The following is a 15,995-nucleotide window of genomic DNA, read 5'->3' as shown; positions in this document are numbered from 1 at the left end:
TGCCCGGCAGGAGAGGGGGGTGGGTGGCCCAGGGGCCCCGGCTGGGCCTGCTACTTCCTTTGGGCCAGACAGGGAAGGGTCAAAAGAAGGGCGGGGAGGGGGTCCCAGGGAGCCAGAGCCCACGAGCCATTTATTGCCATGTTTTAAAATTCGTGCAAAATATCTGAAGCCCTGGACAGAGAATACAAAGTGATATTTTTCCAAGAAACATAAAACTAGGAAAAGAGGTGGAGAACATTTTCCCACCAGAGCTCCCCCCACGCCAGGCCCCAAGCAGGGTGAGGCCTCCACCCCGGCCAGCTGAGCAGGGAGGACTAACAGCTACAACCTGGACCAGGGAAGGAGGAGTGGAATTTGCAACAGCGTCTCAACTACCAACGGGAGGAAAACCAGTCAACTGTACAAGTCTCCTATCAACTTTAAAAAAAAGAGAAAAGCTGTAAAAGTCAGGCCCTGTGGGTAGGGAAGCGGCCAAGTCCCCAGCCAGGGCCGGAATCCGGAGTGGGTGCCAGGCGGAGCTGCTGCGAATGCAGGCACGGCGGGCCGTCTGGCCAGAGGCCGATGCAGGTGGGCGGCCTTGGCAAGGGCAGCCTAGGACTGGCGCCACTGCTAATCACCACCTTCGAAGCCCTCCTCCTCTTCTGGAACTGGGTCTGCATCCCAGCACGTAATGTCAATTTCTATGGCATTAGAAGGGAAGACGAGTTAGGCACCTAGCCGACCCATGCTTGTGTCCCCAGCCTCTATGGGTGGCGGGTAGTGGTGGGGTGGCTGCCCACATTCAAACCCAGCCTCCCCACCGAAATTCCTCCCCATCATCCACCCCAGTACTACCTGGAGGCTTGTTGTAGAACACAGGAGGCGGAGCCTTGGCACAGAGCTCTTCCGATTGGGCGAACTCCTCCTCCTGTGATTGACTGAAGTACCCCTCACTGGCCTGCAGGGGAAAGCATCAGGTCACTTGGCCCCACCCAGCAGGACTGGGGCTGACCTATCAGGCCTGAGCCTGTTTCCCCAGCAACCAATGATTCCATCAGTGGTTGCCGGGGAAACACGGATGCCTGCCTTGGGAACAAAAGCAGAGCTGGCCCAGGGACGGCGGGTGGGATGGGCTTCCCCTGCAATAATGTGGGTCACACAGAAAGGGGGTACTGGTGCAAGCCTGAGCAATCAGGACCAGTGCCCTGCTCAGCCTGGACGCCCTCTCATCCCTCCCACCAGGCAGCCCCTTGCTGCACCTGGGTCCCCTCCTTTTGGGTGGTCTCGCCATTGGTCAGCAGGTGGGGCTCTGGCTCCTGCTCTTGCTCTTGCTCCAGCTCCTCAAGGGCCGAGGGCAGAGTTGGGGCCTGGGGGACTGCCAGGGGCTCCCCTTCTACTTCCTCTGGGTCGCAGAAGGTGGCTGGCGGCTCAGGCAGCTCATCGAAGTTGAGAAGGGTGGCACAGCTTTCGCCTGCTGGCAGCACTGGCTCCGGAGCCACCTCGTCCAGCAGGGGCACCTCTGCCAGGGTGACCTCAGTACCTGAGGGTGGTGTGGGGGCCCTGGGCTCACCCTGCAGTGAGGAGCCCCCTTCCCCATTGCCAGGCCATAGGTCAATGAGGCTGGTGGTGGCAAGGGGTACGTTGTTGGCAACAGTGGCGTCAGCAGTGGCAGTGGCGGTATCAATGGTGTCAGCTGCATCATGGGCCTCAGTGGCGTCGGCTGTGGCAGGCTCCACAGGGGCAGCCAGGACAGCCTGCTCTGCAGACTCCATGAACATCAAGTCCTCGGCAGGGCTGCCTGGCCCCCGGGGAGGTGCCTGTGCCTGGGGGGGCTCCTCCATGGAGCCGGCCCAGGCCTGAGGGTCTGCTGCTCTGGTCTCCTCACTGTCCAGGCTGGGGCTGGGCTCCTGGGTCTCTGTCACAGCACAGGCAGAGAAGATATGCAATTGGCTCCCTTGGGGAAGATGGAGACCCTGCCCCATGGACAGTGGTGGTGGTTGTCCAACAATGTGAGGAATGAGGGAGCCAGGGACTTCCATGCAGGTGTCCCACTGCCCCCTTACCCAGTGACCCCAGTGACTTTAAGCCCCTTGGCAGCTCCGGGAGGAAGGCCTGATTCCCACTTGAGAAGTCGGGTGCTGAGCTTTAGAGAGGGCAGGTCTGACTGCACACCAGGGCTCCTCCCTGCACAGCCGCCTCCAGGGCAGTGCAGTCTTAGTGATGGGTGGCCCAGATCCCGGGAGAACGGTTACCATGGCAACCTGGGGCTCTCAGCCAGGGAATGATGATGGGAGCCCTGGTGCAGGTAGGGTCCCTCTCTCACCTTGGGCTGGTGCGGGTGGTGGTGGCAGTGGTGGAGGCTGTGAGGATGTGACCTCATCCAGGGCCCTCTCAATCTGCTCAGCAACAGGGGTGGAGGCGGTGCTGGAGTCAGATGGGCTCCGCGTGGGGATGGGAGTGGGTGCCATCCTCCGGTGGCTGTCCAGGTGGCTGCCTGTGGAACAAACCCCAGGTGGGTCAGTGATGGCAGGGGAGCCGGGTGGGACAGGACTGTCCACCTTGGGGCCTGGCCAGCACCTCCTCTCTGGAGTCTGGGTGGAGGCTGGGCGCTCCCCAGCCCCCCAGGGGCCAGACTACAGCTCCAGACCCTGTAAACTAGGCCCCTGGGGGCCAGTGCCCCACAGGGCCAGGGGCAAGAGGCAGGCAGTGCCTGCCCTGGGGACAAACACCAGAGATCAGCGGTCAGGCTGGGGGAGTGAGGGTGGGGGGCTGCTGGGAAGCGGGGCCCTCCTTACCACCCCCGCCGAGGCCTGGGGCTGCTACCTACATGGGAGGGAGGAAGAGAGGTTTGGGGTGCGGTGACAGGTGATATAGGGAAAGGGAGTCCGTGGAGGGGAGGAGGAGGAAGAGGAGGAGGAGGAAGGCCCACTGTCCGATGCCTTTATGAAAGGGCAGTACGGACGACCTGCCGAGAGAGACAGACAGAGAAAGAGACAGAGGACAAGAGAGGGTCAGTCTCCCCCACCCCTGCCAAGGCCTCTCCCGCCCCCAGGGCTGGCCCTGGATGTCCAAGCTGCCTTCAGCCAGGGCGCACTCAGCCAAGCCAGCCGCAGCCTCACACCAGCCCCAGACACACAGCCAGCCTGAGAGCAGCACAGCAGACATGGCCTGCATCGGGACCCCAGCATGGGGCAAGCACACTCAGGCCAGCAGACAGGGTGGGGAAGAGCTTCAGGGAAGGCACAAGCAGCACAGTGATAAGCAGAACAGGGACACCTGAGCGCAAGCTCCAGGAGGCTCACTCAGGGTCCGGGCAAGAGCCCAGCCCGCATGCACCCCGGTCTTCCAGGCCAGACCTAGTTCACCCCAGCCTGGCTGCTCCCCGCAGCCAGCGCTGTGCCTCAGCCCAGGCCAGAGCTGCCCCTCAGGCCCCAGCACTCCCCACTGTTCAGCCACAAGCGACTTCGACACCACCCCTGGCCTTTCTTGGGGTCCTGCCACCTGGGAAGTGGTGAGCGGACGCACGCTGGATGAAGGGTCTCGCCTTCTCCAAGGGTTCCTTGGGCAAGGCTTCCCTTCCAAGAGAGTCCCAGAGAGGCTCAGGGCCATAACCTGAGGAGTGGGGTTGGGTGGGGGTGAGGCCGAGGACTACCTGGTCGGTGGTTGAAGGGCGAGGGCACATCACAGCTGCCCGCAGAGGCCGATGCGACTCTTTCCTGCTGCTTGAAGAACTCCCGTGGGTTGTCAGGCCGCTGGGCAATAATGGCTGCTGCCTCCTGATGGCACAAGGAAAAGGTTGAGGCTAGGCCAGGCCAGCTGAGGGAGTCCCTGCCCACCTCACCTGGCTGGTGCCCCCGCTTTCACCTCCACCTCTGACTCCGACTTCTTCATGTGGGTCTCTTCCTCCTCATCCCGATGGTCACCCTAGAAACCAAAGCGACAGAGTCTGGTGCATCTACCCCCACAGGGGCTCTTGGCCTTCTTTTTTACTGTATTTTATTTATTTTGTTTTGAGACAGGTTCTCGCTCTGTCACAGAGGCTGAAGTGCAATGGCGCAACCACAGCTCACTGCAACCTCTGCCTCCTGGGGCTCAAGCAATCCTTCCACCTCAGGTTTCCACCACCATACCTGGCTAATTTTATTTTATTTTTTTGTAGAGGTGAGGGTCTCCCTATGTTTCCCAGGCTGGTCTCAAACTTCTGGGCTGAAGAGATCCTCCTGCCTTGGCCTCCCAAAGTGGTGGGATGGATTACGGCCATGAGCCACCAATGCCCAGCCTTCTGGCCTTCTTAGAGCCCCCATGCTTCCTTCATGATCTGGCAGGAAGGGTCTCAGAGCTGGTACCTCTGCCCCTTGAAACCGAGTCACACAGGCCCTCTCTTCCTTCAGGGCCCTTGACTACCTCATCTCTGCCCTGCCAGGCCTCTGGGCAACAGGCTCATTCACCTGCCTGCTCATCCCCATATCTAAGCAGGAGCCCAGAGCCATCCAGGAGGGCTCTAAGTTTTGCAGTTAACTTTTCTGGGACCTCCTACCCCAGTGCCAGGGTCACCATGCTCCCAGTGTTGCTGCCTGGACCATGGCATCACGGCCCAGCCATCCTCACTGGTACCTGCCTTATTTGCTCTCCATAGGCCCTGAAAGGACCTTTCTAAAATGCGGTTCAGACCATTATTTTCCTGAGCTTAAAATCTCTCAGAGGTTCCCAAGAGCCACAGCAAGCACTGGCTAAATATGACCCACAGATGGCTTTTGTTTTGCTGGTATGATATTTTTAAACCATGTTAATTAGTTGCCACCACTTAAAAACCAGGGACTTTCATACTGAAGTCAGAATTCCAGTTTCTCTTGAGGTGCCAGAGCCCTGGAGACACCACTTGCAAGCCCCGGAGCAGCCGTCACCAGGGCCTCGCTGCAGCACCCGTAAGCCTGGCTTGTGCCGCCCGCTTGCCCCTGGTCCCACCGTCACCTACTGGCTCCACCTGCCCACCGCACACATTGTTTTGGGTAGGAAGGGCCATCGCTTGGCCGACAGCCCCACCCCTGCCTGACCTAGCCGTCACCTCTCCAACACCACCCCCTGCCCCAGCCCCCACCCAAGGCGCCCACATACAGTGAAATGTAGACATCAAGTCCTCAGCACGACGCAGTCACAGTTTCCAGAACAGGCACACCCGTTCCCACCTCCAAGCCTCAGCATGGGAGCTCAGCCTCTCTCCCAAATGCCTGCTCCCCACCCCGGGGCCAGGCCAGGCCCTCTGGTTTCCAGCTGCAGGGTAGGCAGAGCTTCCTGGGGAAGAGGTCCCTGGCTCGTTCAGGTCATTTCCTCCTCTGGGTCCCCACAGAGTGCTCCTGGCTTCCACCACGATGACACCACATCCTAAGTTCCTGTTTCCGGAGTCTCCTCCCACCCGCCGTGAGCGACACAGGATGACTGGGGTCTCCAGGTGGCCAGCACAAGGCGGGCGCCTGTTTGCTCAACTGAACTCACACATCACCGGCTTCTTATTCGGCATCCCCTGCTGCTCAGGTGGCAGCTTGGACAGGAAGGGCTGTAAGGGGTGAAGTCCCAGGGCTGCTCTGGTTTTTGAGCGTATCATCTAGAACTTAAGCTTATCTGTCAGGGGCACTGGGAGGAGGACCCTTTGTAGCATCCCACCTCAGGAGGGCCGTCACCCCAGCGGTAACTTTATGACCCCAGAATGTAGTCTAACTCCTTCTCTGACCTCGTTCTCCATTCCCAATCAAATTTCCCCTGCTCCTCGACCCACGGGGTTCCAGTCGGCACAGGCTCTTTGCCGTCCCACCAGCCTTTGCTGGGCTCTGCCCCCTGCCTGCTGCAGTCTCACTTGCTTGGTTCCTCGGCCTTGTTCCAAGAAAGGACCAGAGGCAGCGACCCCAAAGGCTTTAACTACCGACCACGTGAACAACACCGAGACGAGTAAGGCCCAGGGAACGGAGAGACGTCAATACACCAACCACATGGGTCAAAGCCATTGCTGTGCCTAAAGCATTTTCAGACACATGGGAGCTCCCCTGCAGCCCAGGCAAAAAAGGAACCCAGACATGGAACACAATTCGTAATGGGAGAGAAGGCAGTACAGCTCCTTAAGCCAAGAGAAAGCATTTTATGATGCTAAATCCCGAAGTCTCTCACATGTGCCCTTCCTTAGAGGACCTGAAGTGGCAAGGCTACCACAGTGACCTGCGAGAATGTCCACTTTCACTGTCACGTGAACGATACTCGAGGGGCCAGATGGGACTATAAAATAGTGCTAAGCTCCTTCAGATTTTGCCTGAAATGATAACTGGTGAAAATAAATCAGGTCAGGGGGTTCACAACACTATTCTGTCTACCTGCACGTGTATGTGTTTGAAACGCTGGCATAAAAATAAACTTTATCAGGCCGGGCGCGGTGGCTCAAGCTTGTAATCCCAGCACTTTGGGAGGCCGAGGCGGGTGGATCACAAGGTCAAGAGATCGAGACCATCCTGGTCAACACGGTGAAACCCCGTCTCTACTATAAATACAAAAAATTAGCTGGGCATGGTGGCACGTGCCTGTAATCCCAGCTACTCAGGAGGCTGAGGCAGGAGAATTGCCTGAACCCAGGAGGCGGAGGTTGCAGTGAGCCGAGATCGCGCCATTGCACTCCAGCCTGGGTAACAAGAGCGAAACTCTGTCTCAAAAAAAAAAAAAATAAAATAAAATAAAAAAAAATAAAAATAAACTTTATCATGCCGGGTGTAGTGGCTCACGCCCGTAATCTCAGCACTTTCGGAGGCCAAGGCAGGCAGATCACGAGGTCAGGAGTTCGAGACCAGCCTGACCAACGTGGTGAAACCTTGTCTTTACTAAAAATACAAAAATTAGCCAGGCATGGTGGCGCGTGCCTGTAATCCCAGCTACGTGGAGGCTGAGGCAGGATAATTGCTTGAACCCGGGAATCAGAGACTGCAGTAAGCAGAGATCACACCATTGCACTACTGGCCGGACATGGTGGCTCATGCCTGTAATCCCAACACTTTGGGAAGCAGAGGTGGGTGGATCATCTGCGGTCAGGAGTTTGAGATTAGCCATGGCTAACATGGCAAAACTCTGTCTCTACTAAAAATGGAAAAAAAAAGCCGGGCTCGGTGGCTCAAGCCTGTAATCCCAGCACTTTGGGAGGCCGAGGCGGGTGGATCACAAGGTCAAGAGATCGAGACCAACCTGGTCAACACGGTGAAACCCCGTCTCTACTGAAAATACAAAAAATTAGCTGGGCATAGTAGCATGTGCCTATAATCCCAGCTACTCAGAAGGCTGAGGCAGGAGAATTGCCTGAACCCAGGAGGCGGAGGTTGCGGTGAGCCGAGATCGCGCCATTGCACTCCAGCCTGGGTAACAAGAGCGAAACTCTGTCTCAAAAAAAAATGGAAAAAAGCTGGGCATGGTGGCGCATGCCTGTAATTCCAGCTACTCAGGAGGCTGAGGCAGGAAAATCACTTGAACCTGGGAGGCAGAGGTTGCAGTGAGCCGAGATCGCGTCACTGCACTCCAGACTGGCTCCTGGCGACAGAGCGACTCTCTGTCTCAAAAAAAAAAAAAAAACACCACTGTGAAAGGAAATAGTATATCCATACAATGGAATAGGATTCAGCCTTCAACAGGAAGGAAATTCTGACACATGCTACCACATGGATGAACCTTAAGGCCATCATGCTAAGTGAAATAAGCCACACACGAAAGGACAAACACTGTATGATTCCACTGATAGGCGGTCCCCAGAGTAGGCAACTTCATAGAGACAGAAAGTGGAATGATGGCTGCTAGGGGCTGGCGAGTGGGGAAAGGGAGAATTTGTGCTTTACGGAGAGTGGTGGTGGTTGTCCAACAAAGTGAATGAACTTAATGCCACTCAGTGAACTGCAGATTTTAAAATGGCTGAAGTGACACGTTTTATGTTATGTATATTTGACCATAATTAAAACAAATACATGAATCAACTTATTATGGAAAAAAAAAAGGTCTTGCCCAGCTTGTTTTCCATCAGGTTCTGCAGGTGGCAGGTGGCAGGTGTGTGCTGAATGAATGACGGGGGCTGGAGCTTACCAGCCACACATCGTCCCCATCCCATCCACCGGCCGATGTGACTGGAGTGACTTATGCTGGTGCCTGCAGGACTGTCTTGCCTCCTGTCTCTCAGCCTCCTGTGGGTGTGACTCTGGAACCCGTTTGGGTCCCCACAGCCCTGCGTCTGCCCATCACAGTCCCAATCCAGATGATTATCAACCCACCTCCCTTCCTGAACTCAGCTATGCTCAGTCCTGTATGACATTAGCTATGTCTGAAATACTAAATTCAAAGCATGAAGATGTGACTTGGCTGTGATTTTCAGGGACCAATCCACAGGATCTATGTGCCCTTCCCAATGTCTGGAGGTTCCGACAGCACCCCTGGAATAAAGCGGCTGCTCCCAAGGAGACACTGCACACTGGCTACAGATGCCCAGCATTGGCTCAGACTCACCCATGCTGCCCACAGCACTTCTGTGGTGGGACCAGGCCTGGCGGCCCCTCAGAATAGAAAAACAGTGTCTGATCTGCCTCGAGCGCCCCCGGGAGAGGAGGCGTAGCCTGGTCAGTGAGGCTCTGGGTCTAGATGGATTTTCTCTTCCAGTCTAGAACACAAGCTTCTCCAAGGTAGTCTTTTTCCATGGCCAGAGCCCCGGATGATGAGTTACCAGGCCTGATGCTCCACTGCACCCCATGCCCATGCAGGTCCCCGGAACACCCAGCACTGTCCCCTGAGCCCTCATCTCCCCACAAGGCCCAGGAACACAGGGATGGTCCTCACTTCCCTGACCTGGAGACCGGAAGCCTGGGCAAAGAACTTACGAAGATGGACTGCTCCTTCAACCGCCTCTTGGCCTCTTCCGCTTCTAAAGTCTGCTGTTTCCTCCTGGAACGACAAGCAGCCGGCAGCCGTCAGGGTGCGCCCGGGGGGGCCCCGGAGCACTGCCGGGCGGGAGGGCTCACCTGTGCTCCTCGATCTGCTGCTCCCGCTCCCGGTAGCGCCGCTCACGCTCCTCTTGCTCCTGCCGCTCCTGCTCCATCCGCTCCTGCTCGAACCTGAGCCTCTCATCCAGAGCCTTCTTCCGCTCCTCCTCCTTCCGCAGCTCTTCTTCCTTCTGCGAGCCCCGGTGTGAGCAAGGGTAGGCCCTGAGCCTGGGCGCCTGGCCCCTGCCCCTCCGGCTCGTCCCTAACCCAGAGCAGGAGGTGGGCATGTGGCATGGACCACGCCACTGCAGTGGGGGACACAGAGCTGCCCCATGGGGCCCATGAGGGGCGGCTCAGCCGGGCCAGGCTCAGGGTTCCATACCTTGGCTTGCTCCCAGAACTGCTCTCGGTTAATCCGCTTCATTTCCACAGCTGCGTCTGTCTTCTGGTAGGTGGTGCCCTTCGGTGTCAAAGGACCCAGCATGAGCAGGCTGAATGCTCTGGGAACCCCCCCCTCCGCGACACCTAAAGGGTGAGGACTAAGAAGAACTGGACAGGCCAGTCTCAGGCACCAGGCCACGCAGGCAGAGCCCACCGGTGCCAAACACACACTAACCACAGGCTCGGCATTCTCATCCTCTCGCAGCCGCAGCCGGTGCAGCACGGGGCTGGAGAGCCGCGCCAGCCCGTTGGAGAGCCGCTGCCCGATGGCACCTGCGTCGATGTCTTCCACGCTGCTGGCGTTCACGATCACATCGACGCCCTTCCGCAAGAACATGGCAGTGCTCAGGCGGCCCCGCCCTCCCGCCATCACCACCTCAGCATGCAGACCCTGGTGGCTGTCCCCGCTCTCAAGAGCCCTGGCCCCACACACACACCTGGAAGAACTCAGCCACCTTGGCCACATGGCTGGCACAAGCGCACTTACGGGCATCAGGCACATCTTCACCCACCTGCAAAGTACCCAGCAAAGAGGGGGTCAGGAAAGGACAAGAGGGCCCCTACATGATAGGGTGCATCTTCCCTGGGGCTGGTGGGGTTCCCTTTCCACAGGTGTCAGAGGGCTGGGGGGAAGGGCGACTGCTCTGGGCCTTTAGCTCCCTTCCCCAGCCACGGCCACATACCCAGTTGATGAGCACGTATTTTGGCAGAGCAGCTTGGGAGTCCTTGACGCTGCAGAAGCCGTACATGACCTTCTGGTTCTCAAAGTGGCCTGAAAGCTCCTGCAAGCCCCCTTCTGGAGTAATCAGGAGAGGGTCAGGGCTCTCTGCCTCCTAAACCCTTCCCAAAATGAGCCTGGAACTCAAAGGAAAGACTCCTCCTGGGTTCCCCAGGCACCAAAAGGGGTCTTCTGGCCTCTGGGATGTGTGGGTCCCAGTTTCGTGTTGGTTTGTATGGGGGCGGGGGCGGGGTGCACAGGGATCTAGCTTTGCCTCCTGCAGGGCCTGGTTTGGGGTAGGACTGAGGAACTGTTTGTTCTTCACACATCCTCAGGTCTCATTCTTCACACATCACCATGTCTCACCAGGTGCCAGTGCCCAGAGGCAAAATCAAGCCTTCTGGCTCTGGGGAAGGTGGTGAATAGGGCCCTTCCCCCAAAGCATCCCAGCTGTGTGGCTTCAGGAAAGTCACTTTCCCTGTTGGAGGCTCAGCCTTCTCAGAAGTCCAACGCTCAACAAGGCTCCGAGCTCCCTCCCCACCCTGGGGACACAGGGATGACCGGAGGAAGGACACCTGACAGCCCCAGACAAGTGTGGATGCAGGCGGGGAGGTGGCTCGGAGCCAGGTGGGTGGGGAAGAAAACAACTGAGGAGGGGGGTGGGGAGGAAGGCGAAGGAATGGCTGGAATTCCTACCTCCTGATGCTGCAAGCTTGAGGTCATCTGAGCCGTCCTCATATGTGTACAGAGCCCTGGGGAGAGGGAGGGGTGGCTGTCAAACCGTCAGGGCCCAGGCTGCCAAGTCTGGGTGGGGACAGCTCTGGGGAGGGAGAGGGACATGAAGTGGGAAGGACAGGAACGGGGAGGGCTCCTGCGGTTGCCATGCCAACAGGGCCACACATGGGTTTAGGCAGGAGCCAAACAGGGTGCCGCTGAAGGCCTGGGTCAGGTGGGGAGCAGGCAGTGAGGGGAGAAACTGCTGGCTGGTCAAGTTCCGTGTGCTGCATCTCGGCCCTGGCTCTGGCAGCCTACAACCCAGTGGAGCGGGTGTGTGATGGAGATTCCAAGGCGACGGCTCCTTGGTTACTGTTCCCTGGCTACCACCATCCTCACCCCCCATTGGCTAGTGCCAGGAACTTACCTGGCACGTGCCTTGGTCCCCGCTGCTGCTCCTTCCGCTGCTCCTCCCCCGGGGAGGGAGGGAGGAGGAGAGAGAACCTGATGCTCCCATAGCTCTGGGCATCCCCCAGTAACCGTGGCAACCCTGCAATTGGCACACGACTGGCCCACCCCAGCTGCATTCTCCTTGAACACAAAGGACCCTGGGGACCCGCCCTCAGTCTCAATCTCCGCCTCTCTGAAATGGGGATGAGGTCACTGCAGTCACTCTCGCCCAGACTGTGGCCCCAGGGTGGCCACGAGCTCCAGGCCTTCCAGCCCCTAGGCTGCCTCCGCCCTGGCTGAGGCCTCCTGAGACTGCTGGCCTTTCCTTCCTCTGCCCGAGCTTCAACAGAAAGCTGACCTGGCAGCCTTCCTCCTTCCTCCTCCTCCCTGGCTTCGTGTGGCCTGGCTCCTTTTGATAGGCTGCGGTGACAGAGCATCCATTTCCCGGAAGGGAATGCAGAGATGCCTCCCCCATCACCCCATGCAGGCCCAGGCTGAGGACCCTCTGGGAGGGAGGAGAGCCGGAGCCTAGGAGGAAGGGCCTTGCCCCTGAGGTTTGGAAGGGCTCAACCCCTTCTCCAAACTCCTATTCCCCAGGTGCCAAGGCAGGAGGCCGGGGCTGTGAGGAGGGGAGGCAGAAAGGGAGGGCAAGGGGGAAGAGAAAGAGGAGGGGAGAAGCAGAGGGAGAAACTGGGAGAGGAGGAAGAAGAGAAAGGAGAGAAGTGAAGGGATGAAGGAGATGAAGCTGGGAGGCCCGGAGAGTACATCTCAGGAGTTACGGCCGGGCCAAATGGCTGGGGCCCCTCCCCTTCCTGGATTCCCCACTTCCTACCTCCAGGAAGGGACTCAGGTGGGCTGTGGGGCTCGGAGCTCCTAGTCCAACTGTGGCCCCAGCCCTGGCCGGTCCCTGACAGCTGCTTCCAGCACAGCTGTCCCACCACCTGTCCTGCTGCCCGAACCCACTACAGGAACAAAGGGCTCTGAGAGAAGCAGGCTCTGTCCCTCTCCATACACAGATGAGAAACGGAGGCAGAGCTCAGGGACCCTAGTTCCCAGAGATTGCTCCAGACATCACACCTCCCTGAGATCACCTGTCTTAACCTGCCCAGGCTCTCTGGGGCACCTTTCATCCTAAGGCCCTGCCTACCCACCTCGGGCCCCCTTTTCCTGCTCCAGCCACAGCCCTTCCCCAGTAGAAACCATACCCCAGTTCAAACCCTCCAGCCTGCCTTTCCATTGGACCGCCCTATCCACACCACACGCTGGGCCACACCTGACAGCTCCCTGACCCAAGCAGGGTTCTGGACAGGGTGCGCCTTGGAGGCTCTGCCTATGTGGTTCTCTTCGCATGGAAGGCAAGACCTGCTCCTCTACCCCATGCCTATTCCCAGTGGAATCCTTCCGTTCTTCAGGGCCCAATGCTGGCCCCCAGCAGCCTCCCTTGAGCTGCGTCTCCCAGAGCACCCACCACATCCCAGCAGGAATACAAAGACCAGTGCTTCTCAAACCCATCAGAGGCACCCCGAGCCTGGTGGTGCACCAGGTGGGAGCGGGTGAAACAACAGGGAATCAGGATGGGGTAGGGGCCAGGCACCTACTCATCTCACCAGCTCCGACTCCTGGAGGCAGACACCGACCCCAGCTGTAAGCCGCGTGAAGGCAGGAATGCTGACTCGGTCAATCAGCACATCCTGCTCTCAGGGCCTGGGGTCCAGCACACTGCACACCAGAAGTATGTATGATATGGACACCAGCTTAGAAGCCATCTAGCCAGAAACTGTACTAGCGTGAGGTGGGAGCTAGGATGTGGCAGTTCCAGAGGCCCTGGGGTGAGCTCAGGTGGGCCTCTGGGGGCAGGTGGACCCCTCGGGACTATCACTCTCAGGATGGTGGTGCTAGGAAGGCAGGTAGGGCTGGGCCCAATCCCTTGTCTTTCCAAGAGGACCAGGAACTTGTGTGTGGTCACAGTGAGTCATATCACAACCAGGGCAACAGTGGCCCTTCCTACTATACAACCTCATTTCCTGGGTCCCCTGCTCCCTGCGCCAGAGTAGTGGTCCACTTCAGAGGCCCTGCCACCTAGGCGTGAACTCCCCCAACCACCCCTCCCGCTGGAGGCAAGGCAAGAGGGGGCAGACAGCAATTTACCCAAGACACCCCTCCCTCTGGATCTACGTGCAGGGTCTGCCTCTGAGTCCTCAGATCTCACTGCACCCATGGTTCCATGCTCGGCGCTGGGGTACTCATGTCCTCTTGTGCAGAAAGTGATCCTCACACCCTTTTTTCAAAATGCTATCTGGGCCCTTAGTGAACGGCATGTGCGAGGGTACGTGTGTGCATCTGTGTGTGTCCCACACACAACCCAGATGGGGGGTGACGCACACCAGTGATGAATAACTTGCTTTGGCTATACTGATGCTGCTGGCGGGGCGGGGGCGGGGGCGGGGGGCAGGCCTCTTTGAGCAAGATGTAGGGCAGCAGGGGTTGTGTGGCCCTGGCAATAGGCCACCAGAGCTCTGCTTTTAGGAGAAAACGGGCTGGTGGTATATAGCAGCCCTCCAGACTGGAGGGCAAAGGAGGTGTTCTGGGGTGAGCTGTGCCTCTGTTCAGGCGGGGCCTTATCCCAAAGCCAGCTCCTTCTCCAGGCCAAGCCGGCCTCTTGCCCAGAGCTCCTCTCATGATCTCAGGCCCCCTGGGGCAGGGTTGAGACAATGGGTGGGCCGCCTGCCTGCTGGGCCTGTGCTGGCCTCTCCTGTGACTGACCTGCAGGACAGGAGAGCTTGTCTCCTGCGTCCATCCCTCCAGGCCTGGCTGCCGGCCAGTGCTGCAGTACCGTGCCATGGATGCCCAGCCATGTCGTTCCCTCCTCCAGCCCCCAGGTCAGAGTCCCCATCTGGCTGCCCTCCCAGTGTACAGGTAAAGCCAGCCCAAGCGGGGTCCCTCAGACCCACCCTCTTCTTTGCCTCAGTTTCCTCAATAAGAGCCTGTTCCCATCTGCCAGCAGGGAGAGGAGGCCCAGGAACCAGAGGGGAACCTTCCCCAGGAGAAGAGTATTACTCGAGGAGGAGGATTCCAGGATGGGGCAGTGAGGAAGCCCTCGGTTTCTTTTTTCCGCCACCCTGGGCCGCCAGCCCCAGAGCAGGTGGTCCATCCCTTCCCCCGGCTCAGGGGGAGACAACAGCTGGGGGGCGGAGAGAGGGGCGGCCCAGCTCCTCCCCCATCAGGGACCAAATGCCCCTTGCTAGGGGCCCGTGGATCTGCTCACCTCCTCAGCCCTCTTTGGGGGCTCCCTCCACACTTGTTCTCCAGGGGGCTTCCTCCCAGGAACCTCAGCTGGTCCCCTAGAAAGGCAGCTCGGTGCCCCCTAGCCCAGCTGCCTGGTCCCCGCAGTCCCGCTCAGGTAGGGGAGGAGAGCTCACCCCTGCCTCCTCCGCGACCCGCGGCGATAAGGGAGTCACTTCGCGGTCGCATGTGGCAGCGAACATCCTTCCACCTCACTCCAGCCCAGGTGGCGGGGCGGGGGTGGGGGGGGAGGGCGGCCCAGTCCTAGCGGCCCCCGGTGGGCGGGGCGCCCGGCCCCCAGCTCGCTCCGCTCCTCCCCCGCCCTCGCTTTCCTTTGTGCTGTGGCCCGGCCGGGCTGAGCCCGGCAGGCTGCGCCGGCTCCGCTAGCTAGGTCCCCGCCCCGTCCCCGTCCGGACCTCGCCCGCTCGAAGGTGGCGAAGGTGCCCTTGGCCGCCCCGTGCACACCTGTCCCCCGAGCCCGGGGGTGGGGTGGGGGATGGGCTCCCGCAGGGCCACGCGGCCCCGGGCCCCAAATCGGGACCCCGCGTCCTCCGGGCCGCGTCCGGCCGCCGCTCCCACCGCGCGCCTGGGGCCGCCTCCGGGCGCTCGGGGCCCGGCAGTGCCCCGCCTGGCCCGCCGGCCCCTCCCCCGGCGCACACAAAGGCAGCCCCTCCCGGGCCTCCCGGCCCGCTGCACCATTTCGGGGTCCCCCTCCCTTCCCGGCGGCAGGGCGGCGGGGCGGGAGGGAAACAAAGGCGCGGCGGCGGCGCGGGGACAAAGGGGCCGGGGGCGGGGGCGGGGGGCTCACCAGTCGGCCGCGCTCTCCTCCCGGATCACCTCCTCGTACGCCGCCAGCAGCTCCAGGCGGTGGCCGCTGAAGCTGACGCCGGCCATGCTTCGGGCCGGACTGGGTCGAAAGGACAGACGCGCGGACGGACGGGCGGACGGAGGAGGAGGAGGGAGGGAAAGAGGGAGTCGCCGCCGCCGCCTCGGAGCCTCTGCAGCGTCGCGAGCCGAGCGAGCCAGCGGCCGGGGGAGGGGAGCCGGCCGGCGGGGGGCGGGGGGCGCTGGCTCCGCCCGGCTCGCTCCCTCCGCTCGCTCGGTCCTAGCGCCGCCCCGGCCCGGCCCAGGGGGAGGCCCGCCCCCCCTTCCCGGCCTGCCCCGGGCGCCCTCGCGCCCCTCGCCCGTCGCCCCTAAGCGCCGCTCCCGGGCCCGCCCCACCCGCGTCCCGACCCCTCAGCTGCCCGGTCCGTCGCCTCGGTGCTCACCCTCCTTGCAGCCCCGAACTCAGCCCCGTCCCCACCCACTGCTCCATTGATCTCCATTCCCCGTGCGTCCCATCCTACCTTAAACCCATTTTCATCTCAACCCAGCTCACACGCACCAGCCCATCCCTGGCCCATCCGCAGCCCCTCTCTGACCCTTAG

General features: G+C 60.2%; 1 protein-coding gene across 5 annotated transcripts; it reads right to left on the bottom strand.

Moving 5' to 3' along the window:
* Window positions 1-97: 97 nt before the first annotated feature.
* On the bottom strand, window positions 98-15,613 carry DBN1 (drebrin 1). 5 transcript variants are annotated; one of them, XM_039460356.2, is made up of 15 exons: window positions 15,377-15,613; window positions 10,819-10,874; window positions 10,088-10,200; window positions 9,842-9,916; window positions 9,580-9,726; window positions 9,346-9,423; window positions 9,003-9,154; window positions 8,862-8,925; window positions 3,844-3,903; window positions 3,632-3,755; window positions 2,807-2,944; window positions 2,303-2,473; window positions 1,239-1,894; window positions 835-937; window positions 98-680 (listed from the first exon to the last, which is right to left on the bottom strand). In XM_039460356.2, exons 1-15 carry the CDS (start codon window positions 15,460-15,462, stop codon window positions 610-612), a joined length of 2,094 nt encoding a protein of 697 aa, XP_039316290.1. In that variant the 5' UTR covers window positions 15,463-15,613; the 3' UTR covers window positions 98-609. The 5 variants fall into 5 exon arrangements, with proteins under 5 accessions (XP_039316290.1, XP_039316292.1, XP_074246619.1 ...); XM_039460358.2 differs by lacking the exon at window positions 15,377-15,613 and adding an exon at window positions 14,552-14,666; XM_074390518.1 differs by lacking the exon at window positions 15,377-15,613 and adding an exon at window positions 14,050-14,541.
* Between the last annotated feature and the right edge of the window lie 382 nt (window positions 15,614-15,995).

This window comes from Saimiri boliviensis, chromosome 20, assembly GCF_048565385.1.
Source record: "Saimiri boliviensis isolate mSaiBol1 chromosome 20, mSaiBol1.pri, whole genome shotgun sequence".
Classification (NCBI taxonomy): Eukaryota; Metazoa; Chordata; class Mammalia; order Primates; family Cebidae; genus Saimiri; species Saimiri boliviensis.
The sequence above is the reverse complement of the archived record's forward strand: the minus strand, read 5'-3'. Positions and strand labels throughout refer to the sequence as shown.

Coding starts and splice junctions, on each gene's coding strand:
- DBN1 (XM_074390518.1), bottom strand. CDS start 14,141: ATGGCTGGGCATCCATGGCACGGTACTGCAGCACTGGCCGGCAGCCAG. Junction 10,201..10,818: donor CAAGCTTGCAGCATCAGGAG/GTAGGAATTCCA, acceptor TGATTACTCCAG/AAGGGGGCTTGCAGGAGCTT. Junction 9,424..9,579: donor ATGAGAATGCCGAGCCTGTG/GTTAGTGTGTGT, acceptor TTGACACCGAAG/GGCACCACCTACCAGAAGAC.